The sequence below is a fragment of the Mesoplodon mirus genome, assembly GCF_964341445.2.
Source record: "Mesoplodon mirus genome assembly, chromosome: 11".
Classification (NCBI taxonomy): Eukaryota; Metazoa; Chordata; class Mammalia; order Artiodactyla; family Ziphiidae; genus Mesoplodon; species Mesoplodon mirus.
This window is the reverse complement of record NC_138987.1, coordinates 7,834,006-7,856,177: the sequence shown is the minus strand read 5'-3', so window position 1 is coordinate 7,856,177 and position 22,172 is coordinate 7,834,006. Positions and strand designations below refer to the sequence as shown.

General features: G+C 38.0%; 1 protein-coding gene across 4 annotated transcripts in view; it reads left to right on the top strand.

Annotated features, from left to right (window-relative positions):
* Window positions 1-22,172, top strand: part of LIN7A (lin-7 homolog A, crumbs cell polarity complex component) — a 240,927-nt gene that overhangs the window by 144,540 nt on the left and 74,215 nt on the right. For 3 of the 4 annotated variants that reach the window (XM_082636676.1, XM_082636677.1, XM_082636678.1), the window contains one exon: window positions 1,061-1,179. In XM_082636676.1, the coding sequence (XP_082492802.1) occupies window positions 1,061-1,179 (119 nt within the window). Of the gene's footprint in view, window positions 1-1,060; window positions 1,180-22,172 lie in introns of those variants that run through there. The other variant, XM_082636679.1, reaches the window with a different exon arrangement.

Genomic DNA, 22,172 nt, shown 5'->3' with positions numbered 1-22,172 from the left:
ATTTTGTCCCACAGCGGTAGGAATGCTCATTCCCAGGTCTGGCGAAGATTTTGTTGATAGGCCACTCTATGTGCTATTATTGGACTAGACCTATTAACAGTAGCCAAAAGTCTCTGGACCGTCTGTCTTACTAGTCTGTTGCAGTCCAGGAAAAAAATCCCCTCTTGTTGCATCTTGCCATATCTGGAGTTACACTGTTACATTGATCTCATATAGAACTCTATATTTTTGTCAGAGGCTCGTTGACACATTTGGTAATGCAAGAAACAACAATCTGGTAAAACAGGCAAAGTGCAAATAACATAGCTAGTAGTATTATTAAAGTCATAAGTAAGAATGAATTTTATTCTTCCATTAGGTGCGGCCCAGTGTACCCCCAGGTCATCTGACTTAGTCTGTTCTCTACTAGTCCTTATCTTTCAGGGAAATTATATATTGGCACTGTCCATAAGGCCCAATTTCCTAGCATTATTAGGCTGGTTATCCTTAGTATAATTTAATTGTTCCCAAGATAAAGGGGGGCCTTAAAACTTAAATGACCATAACACATAAATTACACCAGACTCTGGGGCTGCAGTGGTGAATAAACCCAATTAAGTTCTTACCCTCAGGGAGTTTATCGACAAGTGGAGAAGATGCACATTAATCAAATCGTCATACTAATAAATGTAAAAATGCAGGTGTGATAAATGTGGAATGCGAAAAGAAAACCTGAAAAAAGCATCTCAGAGGTAAAATTGACAGGATTCGTTTGGTTGTTGGGGTATCAGAATATACAAAAGACATGCTTCCTTCTATTCTTTCCTGAAAGAATATTCAAACTAATTTGTGTGACAGAAATAACTTATGAGAAATGCCATTAAGGAAGATGTATTAAGTGACAAATTGTGTGGAACAGATTTAAATGACCTTTTATCAAAAGAGATCAATAAACTATGAATTGTAAATTCTCGTTTTGCAATTAATTCCACTTTTCATTGTCACTGAAATGATGGTACTTTGGTGAAGAGATTCAGTTTACTCCATGTCTCTCCATTTTGATTTTTTTTTTTTCATTCAGATGTTGCCAGAGCAATTGAATTACTGGAAAAACTGCAGGAATCTGGAGAAGTACCAGTGCACAAGCTACAATCCCTCAAAAAAGTGCTCCAGAGTGAGTTTTGTACTGCTATTCGAGAGGTATGAGACTAAGATTTGGATAACTATATTCTGCCATATGTCTTCTGAATAGAAGACACATCTTTTCCACACAAACAGTCGAAATAGTTAAGATTGTAACTGCATCTTAGCTTTCTAACTGCTTGGACAGATGATAAAAATAATTTAGTCTGCTAAATTCCAAAATTAGATTCAGTTAGGATTTATGCATTCATATGAAACCAAATGTTGATCTTATGGTACCAATGAAGTGGCTGCCTCAGCAGGGGACTCTGGCGTGTAGTCTAAACTATTTAGGAGTCACGTGAAGTCATCTGGAAATTCTGGTAGAAATAGTCATAATTAATGGGGACTGAGCTTTTCTTAAAAGAACACTCAGGTAAGTCTTCCTCAAGAGTAGCCTCCTACTGACTGCAGTTATAGTAATACAGACATTACTGTCCGGTGCAATAAGGGGAGACTGGACAGGCTGGCGTGCCTTCAACACATCTTTATAAGGCTTCCTGGTTAACAGCGCCAGGAAGCCTGAGGTGGAACAAGCGTGTTTCAAATGACTATTGGAATGTTTTATTGACTGGTGGTGGAAGTGACTAATCAATTAATGAATTTCACTGGTTACAAGATGTTCACTTAAGATATATACACTACCTTGTTTTATTCCGTAAGCCCATCACCCCTTCCCTATCAGGCACGAAATAACAATTCATTAATTAGCACTTAAAGTCCATATATCCAACATATCTGTCCTGCTAGAAGTCCCCAGTAGTGAATTACGTACTATCATTCTCTCCAAAGCCAGCTGAACCCAGCGACCGCCAGGAGAGTTTGCTGTAGCAGCGGGCAGGCACCTCTCAAGGAATGCTTGTGTCAGCCTCCCTTCCTCTTTGCAACTCTACTTGTGGGTACCGCATATTCTGTGCCTCAACAGTGCTAGCTGATGAGTTGTCACTCAGTGAAAAAACCTCAAGTGCCTAAGGCAGAGACACACAAGTCCTCTCTCACTACATATTTAAACCATAGCCTACCCAGTGAGGTTAATATTTGGATTTTGCTGGGATTTGACTTAGACTGTGCTTGTGCTAAATCTTTATTAAGTGAAGGTGTTAACTACTTAATTTTTGTTTATAATGAACGCATCTTAAGGAAATAACCATAATTCTATTTCTAAGTTTTTTTAAATTAATTTTTATTTATTTATTTATTTATTTATTCATTTTGGCTGTGTTGAGTCTTTGTTGCACGCAGGCTTTCTCTAGTTGTGGTGAGCGGGGGCTATGTTGCGGAGCATGGACTCTAGGCGCACGGGCTTCAATACTTGTGGCACACAGGCTCAGTAGTTGTGCCTCGAGAGCTCTAGAGTGCAGCCTCAGTAGTTGTGGTGCATGGGCTTAGTTGCTCCGCGGCATGTGGGATCTTCCCAGACCAGGGCTTGAACCCATGTCCCCTGCATTGGCAGGCAGATTCTTAACCACTGCGCCACCAGGGGAGTCCCTTATCTCTAAGCTTTAATCGATGAATTTGACCAAAGACTGAAAGAAAATTCCTCAAAGTGTATGAATTCTCGGCCATCAGCTGCTCAGTGGGAAAGGTATAAGATACGTAGAAACTCCACAGGCCTCCTGTAGTCACTCTGTAGACTAAGGCTAAGTCCCCTATATACTCTCTTCTTTCACAGAGTGCTACTCCCCTGAGATTTGGTGGCTGACTTTTCATCTTAGACATCCCATCACCTTTCTATTTCCACAGAACTAACTAAAGAATAGGAACCATCAAATATCTCTCTGCTCACTGGGAATTTGGCTTGTGATCAGTGCAAAGTCTCTACTTTTATGGAACTTACATTCCAGTGAGAAAATGATGATAAATAAATATATAATACAATATCAGAAAGTGACAAGACTGTGGAGAGAAATAAAGCAGGATTAAGGGAGTACGGGTAGGGCTCTATTAAATTAGGGTGGTCAGAAAATAACCTAATTGAAGGAATAAGTCACACAGGTATCAGGGGGTATAGTGTTCCAGGGAGAGGAAATCACAAGTGAAAAAACACAGAGGCAAGAATTATCTCAATTCACGGAAGGAACAGTGAAATAAGGAAGGTAGGCTTCCTAGAGGCAGCTGGAGAGCAGATCACGCAAGGCCTCGCAGGCCATGGTAAGAACACTGGACTCTCTCCTAAGCATGATAGGAAGCCCTTGGAGAGTTTTGACCTCACCTGATTAGCTTTTTTTTTTTTTTTTTTTTTTTGCAGTACGCAGACCTCTCACTGTTGTGGCCTCTCCTGTTGCAGAGCACAGGCTCCGGACACGCAGGCTCAGCGGCCATGGCTCACGGGCCCAGCCGCTCCGCGGCACGTGGGATCTTCCCGGACCGGGGCACGAACCCGTGTCCCCTGCATCGGCAGGCGGACGCTCAACCACTGCGCCACCAGGGAAGCCCTGATTAGCTTTTTAAAAATGTTCCTCTGGGCTTCCCTGGTGGCGCAGTGCTTGAGCGTCCGCCTGCCGATGCAGGGGACACGGGTTCGTGCCCCGGTCCGGGAAGATCCCACGTGCCGCGGAGCGGCTGGGCCCGTGAGCCAGAGGCTGGGCCCGTGAGCCATGGTCGCTGAGCCTGCGCGTCTGGAGCCTGTGCTCCGCAACGGGAGAGGCCACAACAGTGAGGGGCCTGCGTACCGCAAAAAAAAAAAAAAAAAATGTTCCTCTGACTACTGAGAGAATACAAGTGTCTGTGCAAGAGTAGAAATGAGAGAGACCAGTAATAAGGTAAGGAGTAGGTCACATAAGAGATGAGATGATGGCAGCCTGGACCAAAGTGACGGCAGTGCACGTAGTGGGGAGTTGTCAAGTTCAATGTGTATGTTTTTGAGAATAAAGGCAATAAGCATTGACATATTGGATATATGGATGAGGGAGAGGCGTCTCAATGGATTCTTAGGTTTGGACTTGAACAATCAGATCAGTGGTGATATAATGAGGTGGGAATCTCTGGGGGTGGACCAGGTTTGGAGAAGACTATACAAGAGCTCTGTTCTGGGCATAGTAAATTGATGGTCCTTTTCAGACATCCACGTAGAGATGTCTGGCAGGTATCTAAGTCTGAAGCTTAGGGGGGAAGCTGATGCTGGAGATGTAAATGCAATGTAGATATCTGTTCACATAAACACACAGGCCTTCTTCTTTAAAGACCTTGGTAAGGAAAAAGAGGATGGGAGTAAGAAAAAAAATGAAAAGAAATATGGAGACATTGTATAGGCATTATAAATATATCTTACGAACTCTGTGGTAAAGTGTGCTATGTTTATCATTAGTGATCCATGCAAATCTGTAACTGATCTGTAAGCAGTCCAAAAATTTCAGAGGGGAAAAAGAGATGATATAATTTATCTACCTTACATTTTATAAACTTGGACTAAGGAGATTAATTTTATGTTCACAGCACCATCCTTAGTAATAATTTTGTTCTTAAAGGCAATACATGTTATATAGAAATTGATTTGGTCCCTTCATCTTGGCTAACATTTCATACCAGTTGCATAGTATTGTTTATATTTGTTACGTCTGGGATTTTTATTATTCTTATGGGGTTGTTTTACACTAACTGTGGGAAGTAATGATGAAAGTGTGAAGCCTATATGTATAAAAAATTCTGAATCATTGAATAATATTGCAAATCCATCTAGTGAAAATTCCTTCAATAAAAATATAAAATATGAATACATTTTGCCAGACAGGTGAATCCACAAGCCAATAAAGTACAGTGAGGAAGTATGATGATATAAGATGATGAATACCTGAAAATAACATCGAATTTCACTCCTGGTCTCTTGGGTACTGCCTGTTATGCTGACATGAAACCTTTGAAGTTTTGGTTTCTTATTCAAATAATGCTCAGAATTTCTGTGGTTAAATTGTTGGGCTTTTCAGAAATATTTGCCAGTAAATACTTTCCAGTGTGAAAGTTATAAGTGTTGTCAGGACAGTTGGAGAAAAGAACAAGAACCACAGAGGCGCCCTTCTTAGTGGCACTTACCAGAGCAAAAACAGGTGCAGGTCACCCCACTGCCAACAAGACTGTAAAGCCCAAATCATGCTTTAAAAGAAAGCAGGACAAGCTATTGCCAGTTTTGTTTTTGCCATATACATGTGTGATAGTAGTTATTGTTTCATGTTGAGGCAATCCCATATTTTGCTTTGCATTTGGATGAAACCACCGAATCAGCTTCTGGCGTATGTACAGCACTTATATGGGAAGAATAGTTTCATGAAATTTTATTTTGTTTTTTAATCAATGTGGATGATTAAAAGAGATTAGGTGTTTTCTCTACTTAACTATTTTTTCCATACTGTGTAACAAAGACTGAAAAAATTTTGTTGACATCAGTACTGAAATGAGACCATCTATGTATACAACTAAGAAAGGCATTGACCTGTTAATAAATGAGTTGCACTTGAATGATAATCCACACCCAGCTTTATTCACAGAATACAGATAGTAGTTGGCAGTACTTACCTCGCTTGTGTTTTTTTGCTCAGTGATCTTAACAAGACCTGATTAATAATTCAATTGTACCTGTTTGGTGCAAGTAATTTCGGAGTACATGGCAGAGAAATGGGGTGACAGGTGATGCTGCTTTTCTGAAGTGAGAGGTACCGGTTGGCAAAAGAAAGTTCACACAAAGTTTTGAATGAGAGATGAACTTTAAAAATCTATGCTACTGATTCCCAGTAAAAATCATCTCTGCCACTTTAAGTGGCTTCTTCAAGTTTTAGTTCATCACTGTATTAATTAGCTCGAATGACCCAAACTTATAAATTAAAATATAAGGAAAAATAAGGGTTGAAATAAAAGGATTATAAAATGTTGACTTTTGGATAAGAGAATTTCCTAAGAGAATTAAATTGCCGTTCAGGTAGCTCAATTGCCAAAAGATGGACTTTTCCCCCACACTTTATATTCTTGTACTTCAGAGTAAGAAATCAGTAGTACATGAATGGTCATATTTTAAGAGAAAATCCAATTTCTGCAACAGAATACCAAAAAATTCCTTCTGAAACTAAAATGATAAAAAAAAAACATGAACAAACAGAATTAGCCATCTATTTACTATCATTATCTTCCAAGTTTTAAAGCCTTCAGGCTTCCTGCTTTCCAGAGTGATATGCTCACTGATCTGGCCTATGCTGCGCTGCTAAGAGCAGACCGTGGTGAGGACTTGCTCCTACATTTATGCCTGTCGCTTGCATATTTGAACCAAATATACAGAACTGAATGACATAGTTACCCAAAACTGCCTTCCTTGGCCGATCACCAGATGGTATGTGCTAGTATTTTCTAATACAGTAGAACTATAGAATAAGAAAATAAAACCAACTCTACATAGAAGCTATCATTCTGGATAGTGGGTTATTGAGAAATATTCCAATTCTCCTCTCCTTCTTAGGACATATTACAGTTGGACTTCCCCATCCTCCCTTCAGCTACATGTGGTTACGACAACTGCTTTGAATAAGGAAATGTGAGTGGAAGGGTGCTTGCCACTTCCTCATGGAAACCTTTGAGTCAATGCAGTATTTGCTATGTTCCCTTTCCTTTTCATATGACTAGTGATGTTTTATATCATAAATGATCTATCAGCCTGGATTACAGAGTGGGAAAATGAGAAATGCAGGCTTTAGCTAACTCTTAATGAACACATAGGATCAGCAAGCAGTAAACCTTTGTTACTTTAAGCCCCCAGGATGTTGGGGTTATGGTACCACAGCAAAACTCAAGCTATCCTGACTGATACTAAAATAGTCATCAAACTCAAATATGTTTTCTATTAAATCATGCCTCTCCATTTTCATAGCTAAAAAAAATAAAAAATAAAATAGTCATCAAGCCAAATTTACCTTGGAAAAAGGTTATAAGCAGTATCAACCCTTTTACTGCTATAAAACAAAATTAATTTTTAAAAACTATGTTGTGTTTTTAGTAAGCTGTGATAAATCTTTTTAAAACTATGTGAAATTATTATCTGATATAGTATACCAATGCCCATTAGATGGCTCATAAATTTTTAAATGTTGAGACACTTTGGTCATAGATTCCGTTTGCTTCTAGCTTATCTCCCATTTGCTCCTACACTTTTTTTTCTTCCTTAGGATGGAGCTCATTAACCCTCCATCACTACCTCCCACCCCATCTAAGTCTCACACCATTTCTTTTCTTTTTTTTTTTTTTTTTTTTTTTTTTTTTGCGGTACGCGGGCCTCTCACTGGTGTGGCCTCTCCCATTGCGGAGCACAGGCTCCGGACGCGCAGGCTCAGCGGCCATGGCTCACGGGCCTAGCTGCTCCGTGGCATGTGGGATCTTCCCGGACCGGGGCACAAACCCGTGTCCCCTGCATCGGCAGGCTGACTCTTAACCACTGCGCCACCAGGGCAGCCCACACCATTTCTTTATGAAGGGTTTTCTTTGTCTTATAGACTTGAAGGTATAATCAACATAGAAGAAATAGTTGGAAGGTATCAGTTTGCTATTTAAGTGCTCTTAGTTTCCAATGAGATTTTTTTTTCTTTGGAGGGATGTATAGATTGAGAATTATCACCACCATGCCTTCCACCAGTAATATGTGGAAAATGTCACTGCTAGACATTTTGTCAGATCAGAGTGAGCAGCAAAGTCATTAGAGCCGTGTTGTAGTCAAGTTTACCAGTGTTTGAATCCCAACTTAGCTACTTATTTTTGACCTCTCTAAAATTTCGTCAGTTTTTAATAGTGGGAGTAATACCCTCAGCCTTGAGGTGATTCTGATAATTAGACATCATACATGTAAAACCTCCTAGTACAGTCTGGTAGCCAATAATTACACAATCAGTGGATGCTATTATTATTAAAGAATAGAGTCCCAAATTATTACTGGGTACAGTGTTTGGTAAGTCAGGAAATAGTTAACAGATGGGAATAGAAATGGTAGTTTCTATAGACTAGATCTAAGAAACCCCATAAGACTAATAGACATATTCATTGCCCCACTGTCATGCATTAAAATAAATTGAGCCATTGCATCCTAATTCCACAGTCTCATGGGCCGTAACTTTATGACTCAAGTGCTCATTCCTGATGCTGTTTTGTACAGCATCTTAATCTACTGTGTGCATGAAAACGCAGATGGCAAATGTAATGAGCTTTATGAGAAAGCTAATGATTGGTTGTATAATCGCATATAGATTTCTAATTACTTTAAGAAAACATATCCTTGGGTCAGCAGCGACAAGATGAGATGAAACAAGGATACACAGATGGAGAAAGAAGAGCTGGAGGAAGGGAGAGTGCGAGGAAGAAAGGAAGAGAAAGGAAGAGGAAGGAAGGGAGGAGGGAAGAAAGAAGGAAGGCTGGTGGATGCTAATCATGGCGTAATGCACTATAGTATAATGGAAACATAGGAAGAGCATTACATGGAATTACAAAGAGCACTGACAATGGATTCAGATAACCTGGATTCAAAGTTTTGCTTGGCCATTTAATTATGTGATCTTGTGCAAGTTACTTAATCTCTATGATCTTGGTTTTGTTTAACTTTTTTTTTTTTTTTTTTTTTTTACATAAAATAACTTCCTGGGACTGTTGGGAATACTAGATCAAATGAGATAAAAAGTATAAAATACCTTGACTAATATAGTGCCTAGCTAAAAGAGTAACTAGTTAAGAAATGGTACCTATTTTGGTGAAATAATTAGTGGTTTTAGTGACAACACAAAATTTTACTGTTACAGCTATAGAGAATAATAGTTCTTTAGTTATTAATCAAACAAACGTAGAATTTTCTTTTACACGATTGCTTTTTTTTAAAATTATATTTATTTTTGGCTGCGTTTGGTCTTTGTTGCTGTGCGTGGACTTTTCTCTAGTTGTGGCGAGCAGGGGCTACTCTTCGTTGCAGTGCATAGGCTTCTCACTGTGGTGGCTTCTCTAGTTGTGGAGCACGGGCTCTAGGTGCGCGGGCTTCAGTAGTTGTGGCTCGCGGGGTCTAGAGCGCAGGCTCAGTAGTTGTGGCGCACAGGCTTAGTTGCTCCGGGGCATGTGGGATCTTCCCGGACCAGGGATCAAACCCGCGTCCCCTGCATTGGCAGGCAGATTCTTAACCACTGTGCCACCTGGGAAGGCCCTAGAATTTTTTTTTTTAATAGGAAGATCCACATTTTAAGAAAAATGTTGACAGTCTGGAGTGGTTTTAGAATAAACCAATATCGTAAGGAATCTGGAAACCTTGTCATATGATGAGAAGTTGATAACAACGGAGGTTATTTGGTCATATTTCAGATTACTTTAGAACAAGAGTTTTTTAACTTAAGGTCATATATAGGTTTCATGTTGTAGGTGTGGTAAGAGCAAATATATATAAGATTTATTTTTATTTCCTTCTCTGTATGTGCAAAAATTTTTATGGCAAAATATGTTTTTACTGTTTTACTTTAAATATGGATAGAGTGGCATGGATTCATTATGTAAAATTATCATCCTTGTCACATAGTGGCATTTAGAATAGCATTACATTCATCAGAATTAACAAAAATATATCTGAAACTATGTTTATGCATATATTTCTGTTCATACTGAACTTAAGTTGGCAGATGACAAAGAAAAGAAAGCTTGGTGGCTCTTACATTTCCTTTGATTTTATTTGCATTGCTAAATGTGATGGGGCACAAAAGCCAGACTATTTCTTGTGTGATAAGTTTCCTGCCAACAAGAGCCTGAAGTCAAGAAAGCTTATTTCTGAGCATCCTGAAAATACATCACAGAATATAGGATTTTTATTTTCTACAGAAAAAGCTCAATTTTTAAAAAGTGAAAATTTACTAAAACTTATATTTGCCACAGTGTGTCTTGACACATTTCCAAGCAAAAGAAACCATTAAATAATTGGAGAAAGCTTGATCAAATCACGCACTCTAGAAATGTTTGAACTGGTGGGTTGCTGAGAAAAACAACAAAAAATTAAAAGAGTGCCTCTGTTCACTTGCTATAACCTACTTCTGAACTTTGATATTTTGCTAATATTTTGCAGCCAGTTATGGTGAAAATAATAGCTGTGCCATTTCCACTTGGCATGCAATTGGGTGAAAACTATGATTGTTTCAGTAAGTTCTGATTTTTATCTATCTTGTGAATGATGATATCCTGTTGTATGTGTGTGTGTGTGTGTGTGTGAGAGAGACAGAGAGAGAGAGAGAGAGAGAGAGAGAGAGAGAGAGAGAGAGGGAGGGGGAGGGAGAGAGAGAGATACCCCGTGGATATTTTAAAGGCCAAGTTGTTCTAACAGTGAAAAGTTTCTTTGTTAAGCAAAACTCCTAACGGAAGAAAAATCTTGATACTGTGTGTACATGAGGAGTACATATGGAGTTTCTGGGTCTAGCATCCAGCTTGATTAGTGTGGTGAAGAAGACAGACATTCTACTTTTCATAGAGACTTATTACTTTCAACATCAGGGTGCATTAATGTCAAGGACTCTGACAATAATCCTAAAAGATGCCTTGCCTGCTCTGTGGAAAGTGGTCCAATAATTTCACAGCTATAGCCTGGAACCTATATTTTCAAGTTTTTATTTAGGAGTGGAGCAAAATATGTTCTTTTTTTTTTTTTTTGCAGTACGCGGGCCTCTCACTGTTGTGGCCTCTCCTGTTGCGGAGCACAGGCTCCGGACGCACAGGCTCAGCGGCCATGGCTCACGGGCCTAGCCGCTCCGCGGCATGTGGGATCTTCCGGGACCGGGGCACGAACCCGTGTCCCCTGCATCGGCAGGCGGACTCTCAACCACTGCGCCACCAGGGAAGCCCAAACTATGTTCTTTTTACTGACAAAAGTTTCTTGGCTTTCCAGAAGATGTGTTAATGCTCTTGGTTGCACTTGGGTCAGAAATTTCAATATGTTTATTTTTTAAGTAAAGGATTGCTATATCTTAGAAAGAATTGACAAGAGAGGTTCATTCGAGGCTAGATTTTATTGTAGAAATGTTAGGCCATAAGAAGGAGGCTAGTCCCTAGATTCCAGATTTGCTGATCGTGTACAGTTGCTGTTGGAAACAGCTGCCATTTTGGATGGAGAGATTTTAGAGCTGAAAATTTGTGACATTTACAGCGCTGAAAGAAGGATATCTGTGAGGGAAAGGGAGTTGAAACAGAGAAAGCCTTGTCAGTTTATCCATGGGGAAGATCTACAACAACTGGAAAGCCTGCAAAACTCTTTTAAAGGTTACTTCTGCTTAGATAATTTAAATGTAGAAAGGATTCAAACGTCATTCCTAGCTGACAGAGGCTGCATAGTTGATACCAGCCTTTCCAAAAATAACATCATTTGACTTGAGGATAAAGGATTTGGTAGAACCTGAATTTAACTTGAAGTGTATTAGAGAAAGCTCAGGTGTCAATAGAAGGCTACTCTGCTCTGATAAAGTGTTTAACTGACTTTGCTATTGAAAGTGATGTGAGCTGCAGCTTTGAGCACTTCCTGGTATGAAACCAGACTCTGATTGGATACTTAAAATGACATAAATATTTCCATGTAAAAGATAACTCCAAATATTAGCTTTTTCTAAACCAAATAAAACAGCCTTCTTATTGAAACATACTTTAAGCAGGCACAAAGTTTTCTTTTTTATATGATTTGTTTAATTTGGAATTATATATTCCAGGGAACGGCCATTAATTTTCACGGAAAAAGAGTCACGTTATCCTTTGTGAAATGACTCAATGTCAAAGGCCAAAAAAAAAAAAAAAAAAGACATGAACATTTACACATGTATTTTCTTGGGATAACACTGTAACTTCATTAGATTCTCAGAAGGGTCTATGATATCTCTTCCCACCCCCATCCCTCAAAAACTGAAGAAAACTCTCTAATAAAGGGTGATGGTATGAGTTGAGTAACTACGTGACTAGTTCATCTCTAACTCTAAGGTCCTTCCAATTCTATGAATCTATACATAGTTACACAGCAAGTAATTAATGTTTTTCTTTTTAAATATTTATTTATTTATTTATGGCTGCATTGGGTCTTCGTTGCTACGCACGGGCTTTCTCAAGCTGCGGAGGGCAGGGGCTACTCCTTGTTGTTGTGTGGTGGCTTCTCTTGTTGCAGAGCACGGGCTCTAGGCGCGCAGGCTTCAGTAGTTGTGGAGCGCAGGCTTCAGTAGCTGTGGCGCACGGGCTTAGTTACTCCACGGCATGTGTGATCTTCCTGAACCAGGGATCAAACCTGTGTCCCCTGCATTGGCAGGCGGATTCTTAACCACTGCACCACCAGGGAAGTCCTTAATGTTTTTCTTTATATAGATTACATAAAATTATGTAAAGCTGAGTATATATGCATGGGAGGAATATATGACTATGTGAGACTGTATGAATGGGGTGGGAAAGACATACTATGAAGATTTCTAAACGGATAAAAATAATAAAAGGATAAATGTACTCATTTTGTTGAGCTTTTCGGAGAAACTAATCTATAATCTTATCACAGGAAATTGCAAAAACAAAATGACTACATCACTCACTGGAAACAGAATGTGTAAACTATAGTTAGAGTTCTATTCCTGCAGCTTTTTCAGAGAGAAGACACATTTTTAACAATGTAAGGCGTGTTTATAACATCAACATATCACTTTCTGGTAGCAAGAACAGGGTCTGTGTGGCAGGAACCATCTTAGAGTATAATTGCACTAATGGGTCATTGATCTTAAAGATATCTAAACAGACCCTTACAAATAGTCTGTAATGACTCTGAAGGCTGTTAGCATCACTGTTGGGTAAATACTCAGCTCTAGCCTTTCTATTTGCTACTACAAATGATAAAATAAACAGTACATATTTCTAGAAGCTTGTAATTACATGTACTTACACAGTGGTTCAAAATAATAGAGTCCTCAGAGAAGCTGTGTTTTATATCAGTCAGGTAAAATGAACATTCTGTCTTCTGTTGAGGTCATAGGACTGCAAATCAGAACTTCTATTTTTGGCACCACAGATGATAACTTTTTTCTCTCAGTGAACACGTCATTTAACCTTTTCTTGCTTCAGTATTGCCAACACGTGTAGACAAGTCCATTTGTACAAGCCATCTAAAATGAATGTTAAGTTACAAATCGGCGTTTTTAACCAGCTTGCTGTTATCCCTGAGTGTGATTTGTACATAGAAAAGGGAATGAAATTAGTATCACTTGTAATTCAAATATATGCAAGGCACTTAACTGCTCCCTCCCTTCTTTGTTTCCCTTCGTCATTCTTTTCTTCCTTTTTTTCTTTCATAGAAGACTTAGGGTTAAAAACTGACCACCACATCTTGTATGCATCATTTCCTTGATCTTTATATAGTCTGAGTGCCTGTGTTTAATTCTCAAACACATTTATTTTAATTTTATGTGTTTAAAATGTTATAATAAGGTATCATGCTAACGAAATCTTTGGGGATATTTTTTTTCACTTAATATCAGTGCTAAGATTCAAACTTTGTGTGTGTGTTGCTGTGATTCACTTGTTTTGACTGTTGTGTGATATTCCATTGTGAGAATGTTTATTAATTCACTCTCCCATTGGAGAGCATTGAGTTGTTTCCAGCTTTTCACTATGATCATTGGTGCAGCTATTAACATACATGCATTTATTTATTTATGAGATGACTAAGACTTCTCTTGGTTATATATGTAGATGTGGAATTTCTGGTTCATAAGGTGTAAAAATGTTCAACTTTAAGAGGTTATGCCAGTTTTTAAACTTGGTTGCTCTAATTTATACCCCAGAAAGCAATATAGAAGGTACATACTCACATTAGCTCCAACTCTTGGCATATGAGACATTTAAACTTTTACCAGTTGAGTAACTAAAATGGATCTCACTGCAGTCATCATTTGCATTTAATTGATCACTAAACTGTTGAATATCCCTTCTTGTGATTATTGTAAATATGTTTCTTTTTCTGTGAAACATCTGTTCATGTATTTTTCTACTAGTTTGTGCTTTTATATATGTATGTATACATATATATTTAATATATTCTTGTTATCAATTCTTTACTGGTGGTGTATATAGTGAATATATTCAGCTACTTTGTAACGTGTCTTTAAGATGTCTTAAAATTGTTAAATTTTAAATATTCACATTGATCATATTTTAAATAATCAATGCCATTTTGGTATCTCACCTAAGAAATATTTCCCTATGCCACTGTCTAAAAGATATTCACTTATAATTTCTACTAAAAGTAAAAATTTTATTTTTAAAATTTATGTCCTTAAGCTATCTAGAGTTGATTTTTGTATAGTGTGAGGTAAGGATCCATTTTTTTTCTTTTTTATCTATAAGGGTAAATATTTCCAGCTTTATTTATTAAATAATCCATAATTTCCTCCTTGATCCATTACATTAATATATACCAAAAACTATACACAGAGATCTGTTTCTGGGTTTTCTGATTAATTGGTCAATTTATCTATCCCTTCATTATTTCCCTACATACCTCATTTGGGAGATCCAAGGCAATGAATATGGGGGTGGGTGGGAGCGGCAGGGAGCGAGGCATAGTTTTAATTCTTGCAGGTTGTGATCCTAGCTTTTGTTTCATTAGGGGGTTTGTCAGTGCTTGCTAATGTGTAAAAGTAAATTAATAAGAGCAAGCCATTCACGGATCAGTGGACAATGATGAGTATGTGCCATAAATTAAAGATTATGGTAACTCCAATTCTGTTCTTTGCACCTGAGGTCCAAGGAGGGAAGGAAAAAATAAAGAACATAGCCTAATGTTCTCAGAGCATAGTTTCACATTCACAATTTGTGGGTCTCTTTCTATTTCTTTCATCAAAGTTAATAAAGGGTTTAAAGTCAAGTCATCTATCTTACTACAATGATAGCAGAGAATGTTTCAGCCATCACAGTAAAATTAGCACCTAGTATAGTGTCTATAATAATGAGCATTTAATAAATACCTGTTGGGTGCATGAAGAAATTCATTAAGATGGCTCATTTTCATTGGTAGACGAGCATATATTTGATTTTTATAAGTCTTGAATTTCAAGTAGGACTCTGAGTTCATACAAATCCCAGACAAAACATGATGACACCTTTAGTTCAAAATAAGATCTTACTCACTTTAAAATGGCTTTCAACTTTGAAAGGCTACCTGTAATTAGAAGCAAAATTTTATTTACATTTAAAAGTTGTTTCCAACCTTGAAAACTGACTTGTAATTAGAATCAAATTTCAAGGTTCTTTATGTATTTGCATAAATATATATGTTGGTATAAATGTGCAAATATGTAACATGTGGGTTCTCATGTAGTAACAGTATTTGACATAAAATTAAATAATATGTATAGGGTGTAAAAGGAATCTTAGGAAGCACTTAGTCCTGTGCTTCTTAACTTTGGGGAGTTATAAACTTCTTTGTGATTCTGGTGATTGTGAATTTGGTAAAATTATGGACCATTTTCCCAAGAATACGTACATGTGCAAATATTTTTTTTTAATTCAGGAGCTGGTAAATCCTCTGAAACTGATCCATTTGGCATCTTGATTTATTATAACCTCTTAATTTACAGATGAGAAAATAAGATCCAGAAAGTTTACATGGTCTTTCAAGCTAGTTAGTGCCTGAATTAGTACAGAATCAGTCTCTTGAATCCGAGTCTAGTTCAGGTTCCACTTGTTAAGGACAGTGGCAAAAATAGAACACTATGCAATGTAGAGACAATGAAACATTTGTTTCACTACTTATTGGTAATGAGCTAAAATGATTGGAAAATTGTATCATGATTCCATTTCCGTAATTCCTATTCATATCAGTGTTCCATGTATACCAACAGCATTATTTAAAATTTTTGCTTCTGGTTCTTTCTTTGCCTTATTTAACACAAGATAATGTATTGTGTTTTTGTAATATATTGTATCATATATTTGTTATACAAATTTCCAGAAGGCAGTGTAAAAATCTAGTTGCTAATCATTGTATACTTGGCATTATATCACCAAAACAGTTACGACATTTCTAGAAAATTTCAGTCCCTTCTGGAATAACTTAGGGCCTTGTTTTTTTTTTGGAAGTATAGTTAGTTGATTTACAATATTATATTAGTTTCAGATGCACAACATAGTGATTTGATATTTTTATAGATTATACTCCAAACAAAGTTATAAAATGTTGGCTAGATTCCCAGTGCTGTACTTTACAGCCTTGTAACTTACTTATTTTATGCCTAGCAGTTTGTACCTCTTAATCCCCTTTACCTATATTGCACCTCACCCAATCCCTCTACCCTTTGATAACCACTAATTTGTTTTCTAGGTCTGTGAGTCTGTTTCTGTTTTAATTTAGTATTCTTAAGACCATCTTTAGCAAATGTGTTTCAGGATCTATCACAAATATGCTTATCTATTCAAATGTGCCCATAGTCCTTTTCCTAATAAGTTAGCTCGACAGCCAGGGAAACCGTTTCAACCAATAGCCACAACTTTAGGGAGAAGGCCTGCTCTCCTAGATAAAGAGAAAAGAAAACTGTTACAGGTAATCTTGTCTTCTGAAACTACGTTGTATTCTCATGTCTACTTGTTGGCCATATTATAAGAGACCCCAAATATTTATTAAGCCTGATACTTGGAAACTTTTTTTTTTTTAAAAAGATGTTGGGGGGGGCTTCCCTGGTGGTGCAGTGGTTGAGAGTCCGCCTGCCGATGCAGGGGACACGGGTTCGTGCCCCGGTCCGGGAGGATCCCACATGCCGCGGAGCGGCTGGGCCCGTGAGCCATGGCCGCTGAGCCTGCGCGTTCGGAGCCTGTGCTCCGCAACGGGAGAGGCCACAACAGTGAGAGGCCCACATACCGCAAAAAAAAAAAAAAAAAAAAAAAAGATGTTGGGGGTAGGAGTTTATTAATTAATTAATTTATTTTTGCTGTGTTGGGTCTTGGTTTCTGTGCGAGGGCTTTCTCTAGTTGTGGCAAGCGGGGGCCACTCTTCATCGCGGTGCACGGACCTCTCACTATCGTGGCCTCTCTTGTTGCAGAGCACAGGCTCCAGACGCGCAGGCTCAGTAGTTGTGGCTCACGGGCCCAGTTGTTCTGCGGCATGTGGGATCCTCCCAGACCAGGGCTCGAACCCGTGTCCCCTGCATTAGCAGGCAGATTCTCAACCACTGCACCACCAGGGAAGCCCCTCGGAAACTTTTGAACTGCATTTTCTCCATGCTGCTGTTTCCAGTAGGTCAGCAGAAATACATCCCAGACTTGGCCTACTGGCGAAAGTGCAGCCAAAAATTACTTTGCTCTCCATTCACACATTGCTGGCAGCTGGAGGTGCAATCATAGCGTCCAGTCCCACCAGTTAATAGGCAAGAGACAGCGGTCATTTTTATTTTTATGGACGTATAGTTGATTTACAATGTTGTGTTAGTTTCAGGTGTATAGCAAAACGATTCACATATATATCTATTTTTACACATAAAATAGTTATAGACATATATATACCTATTTTTTCACATTCTTTTCCTTTACAGTTTATTACAAAATATTGAGTATAGTTCCTGGTGCTATACATACGCCCTTGTTGATTACCTATTTTACATATAGTAGTGTGTATATGTTAATCCCAAACTCCTAATTTATCCCTCCCCCCGCCCCTTTCCCCTTTGGTAGCCATAGTTTGTTTTCTATGTCTCTGGGTCTGTTTTTGACAGCAGTCATTTTTAAAGGCATCTTTGCACATTCCTCTGGGGCTGTGCAAAGACATATGCAAGTATAAAAATCAAACAAAGAACTAACCAAGCAACAGCAAAAACAACACAATAAACCATTTACCTCAGAGTCACCGAGGGAGGGATTAAGGCCCAGCAGACACACATACTCTTCCTCTCCTCAGTCTTGCATCTGGAAAGATGGGGTCAGTTGCCAAGGACAGCAGTAACAGGGAAATCATGGAGGTCTGGATAGCCCACAAAAGTGTCCCCTTGATGACAGTGGACAGATGTGTACCTTCTGCGTTAAACGTAGTAATGTTCCTCTTTCTTTAAGGTCAAGAAAGGAAAGGGAAATTAATCTCTCTGCAACACCCAATAGAATACAGTGTTTTTCTTTCACTGATTTCCTTGATATCATTTTCTTCACACACCTTGATCACCATTTTTAGGTCCTGTCTACTTGGAAATATCAACAGGCATGCAGTCATACAAAGATGACAGTGCTGTAACACATCTTCTAAAAAATACTCAGGGCTAACTATTCTGAGAACCGTAAACCCATATGTAGTCAATGTGGGAAAGGTTGCTGGCTGTGTAGAGAAATTAAAGAATACTACTTCTTGAAGTTTCTGATTGAAAGAATATTCTGTTAAATTTACTCTGTGACCACCTGCTTAACTGCTAGATATTTTTGACTCTTTATTTCAGAAAGTGAATTATAACTGGATTCTAATAACATTCATTTGAAAATCATTGTTTCCTCACAGATGGGACAGCAATTACTTTCGTGTCTAGGACAGAGATTAACCAACTACCACTGCACATTGAGAGAACTGGGATTGCCAGACATTAGCTAAGTAATTAGACTTTTCTAAACAAGCTGTAAAATATGTCCTTCCTCCAGATATGACAAAGACTTGTGTCATTTATATTTCAATAAAAAATATATCCACATAATTAGGTTGGAAGAAATTAAAGGACTTAGAAAATTATGAAGGCCCCATAATTTATTAATTACTCTGGTGAAGAGTTTATAATTATGAGTGTGATTCAAATCACACGGTTGATGTTTCATGCAAAATATCTTGTCAAGCATAGGCAATTATTCAAACAGTAGTTAAGGGGAAGAAATTCATTGAGAATGTTCATTTGCTTTAATTGTGTCACATGATTACAGCTGAGGGAGGAATTATCAAGATCTCCATGACATAAGGACTAAAAGTAATAGAATTGCTGAATCATACCTGATGTTCAAACTTTCATCTTAGAAAGAATAAACTTGGGTAATAAAAGAATCCATTTAAAATATGATTTAGTCATCATGGTATAAAAATAAAAACAAATGAAATTGACTGTTAGTGTAATTACAGCTTTATAATATTTGCATTGCCAAATGCAAAGACAGACTGAAGTGTCCAAATATTTGAACATATGACTACACATATGAATTTCCCCAATCTGAATTTCTGTATAATTAAAATTGGACTCTGTTAAGCTATAACTTAAAAAAAAAATCCCAGAACATTTATTCTATCATTAGTTAGCTAGTTATAATGATCTAATAGAAAAATAAATATTGACTAATGTGATTGTATTTCATAAAATATTTGCATTCTGTAGAAGACAAAATGTTTTCCTCTCATTGAATTTCCAGTGATATAAAGATTTATGTTTGTTCATTTATTATAAGATTCCAGAAAGTTTTTTTTTTTTTTTACGTTTATTTATTTATTTTTGGCTGCGTTGGGTCCTTGTTGCTGCGCGCGCTTTCTCTAGCTGCAGCGAGCGGGGGCCACTCCTCGTTTTGGTGTGCGGGCTTCTCATTGCGGCAGCCTCTCCTGTCGCGGAGCATGGGCTCCAGGCATGTGGGCTCAGTAGTTGTGGCTCGCGAGCTCCAGAGCACAGGCTCAGTAGTTGTGGTGCACAGGCTCCGTTGCTCTGCGGCATGTGGAATCCTCCCGGACCAGGGCTCGAACTCCTGCCCCCTGCCTTGGCAGGCAGATTCTTAACCACTGTGCCACCAGGGAAGTCCCAGAAAGTTTTTGACCATCAAATACTTATATTTAACTTTGAGAGATGTTTTACAGCGGATACTTAATTAAATATGAGTTTACAAGCAAAAACTTCATAAGTTAATCATCTGTCTGGCTATTTTATTTATTTAATGCCAAATGTTCAGATGTTTACAAATATTGATTTCCTTTGAAGAAAGCAATATTTAAAATTGTTAGAAAAACATATGCTTATTGAACTATATTTCAGTGTGTGTTTGGTATCAATGTACATACTAGCAACTAAAAGTAAAAGGAGAGTTTTCCTCAATACAATGGCTAATTTGAATACATAATACTATTTAATTGGATTTAGAAGCGGTTACATTGTAATTAAGCTCGTTGACTCACTTTACTAACAGAGAAATAACCTTTTAGAGATAGCGTTTCAGACAATGCAATTCAATATACATAATTTTATATTAATGTAGCAAGTTATTTAGGAAATAAATAAATAAATAAATAATATGTTGTGTTAACTCTGAGGGCCATTTCCTGTTTCCCACTCTTCTCCATCACCTCTCCTTTCACTTGGCCTCTAAAAACCGAGTATCCACTGATAGCTTCTCTTTACCTTCTCTCCTCCCATTGCCTTTGCCTTTTAGTGTCCGGAAGAGAAGCTGAATGAGATGGATGCATTCCCCCTCCCACGCTCCACCCCGCACATTCTGTTTTCAGCCTAAGATTCTTTAATTCTGTGTGTCATATTGGTTCTTTTTCTTTTCTTTTTTTTTTTTTTTAATGTAGCATTTACTAGGTTTATGACCTTGGGGCTTAGATCATTTTTACATGAATGCTTTTTTCCGTTTATAGCAGAATTTTCCATTGACCTTTCCTAAGGTATACAAATAATTCCTTAGAATCCTTGTTTGCTGCTAAAAATGATACAAACATATCACATTTACAGTTTTCATGTACAACAGGAAATTAGGCTCAAAATGAGTGAATCTGAATGTATCTATGATAGTACAGCAAAAATATTTTACCTTATGCCATGAAATGCTAATTTTCAGTTTCCAGCTAGTACCTGAGGCGCTCTTGGTGAAGTTCCTGACTCATCCATCCATATATAGTCTGGCCATAGTCTTGGCTCATTTGAAACTTGCAGAGTTACCTCCTGTTCACTGTGTCTAGTTACAAAAGACTTTGTCTTCCTTTGTGGCTTCCCCGTAAGCCATAGATGACGGTGCCAAACACCGTGGGTGTTTGTGATGATAGTTATAATTTAGTGCACCTTTGGAATATTTCTTCAGTCCTCTATGCTTGCTGTGCTCCCCACTTCTGCTTATTTTGTAGCAGCTGCTTGTCCTTCACCCTTTGCCCAGGACTTGCCCGGTTTCTGTATGTAGCGTCAGTTATTATGGGGACAAGCAGGATTCAACTTTTTTATTGAAAAGTAGAGTATACTTACATTAGTAAGTCTTCCGAACTTCTCAAGGGTACCGTGTAAGATTGTGCACTGAACCTTTTAGGAACACCATTTATTTTTGTGGTTGTCCTGAATTTGAATGTTTACTACTACAATTTCCTGGCAGATGGCTGTGTCTTGAGGAAGGTCCAGCTTTTTCTAATGGGCACAGAAGGACCAATTGTGCAAAGTATAGGATTGGATTTCTCATAACATATTCTTTGTCATTTGGTGCATTTGTCACAGAGGAGCAATACTATGTACATTGACATTCTACGAGAAACCCCAAATCTGTTAGGATTCAGCAGAAGTTCTTGGAGCCTTGCAACCAGCAAGTTTCCTCTCCCTGATTTAAACATCCTCACATCTTTTAACGTTCCTCATGCAGCATGGTTTCCCTTCCTTTCAATCATCTGGTTACCTTCCTCTCCATGAAGAACTCCAAAGTTTATGAGAAATGCTTACTGGAAGTGTTTGATTCTGTAATTTTATATTTTGTATGATTGGTTTATATGCAACACAGTTATCTAATTCATGTCCACTTACTCTCAGTACACCACGGGCCAGATTCAAGAGTATTCAAATGTGACCTTCTCTTAGACTGAAAAGAAGAAAATATATATAAAAAAAATTACGTAAGGGATAATTATGCTCTTACTAGCTACATAGTCATTTAAATTTGTAACAACACATATACTGTTATATGGCCATCTATCAATACTTCTTAGAATCTTCCAAAAAATGTTATTCAGTGAAATGTTTCCCAACAGTTTTAAAGTTAAGGATATGGCTATTCTAAGGACACCTGAGAGGTGAATTTAAAAAAATCAGAAGGTGCCAACAGACGTGGTTTTC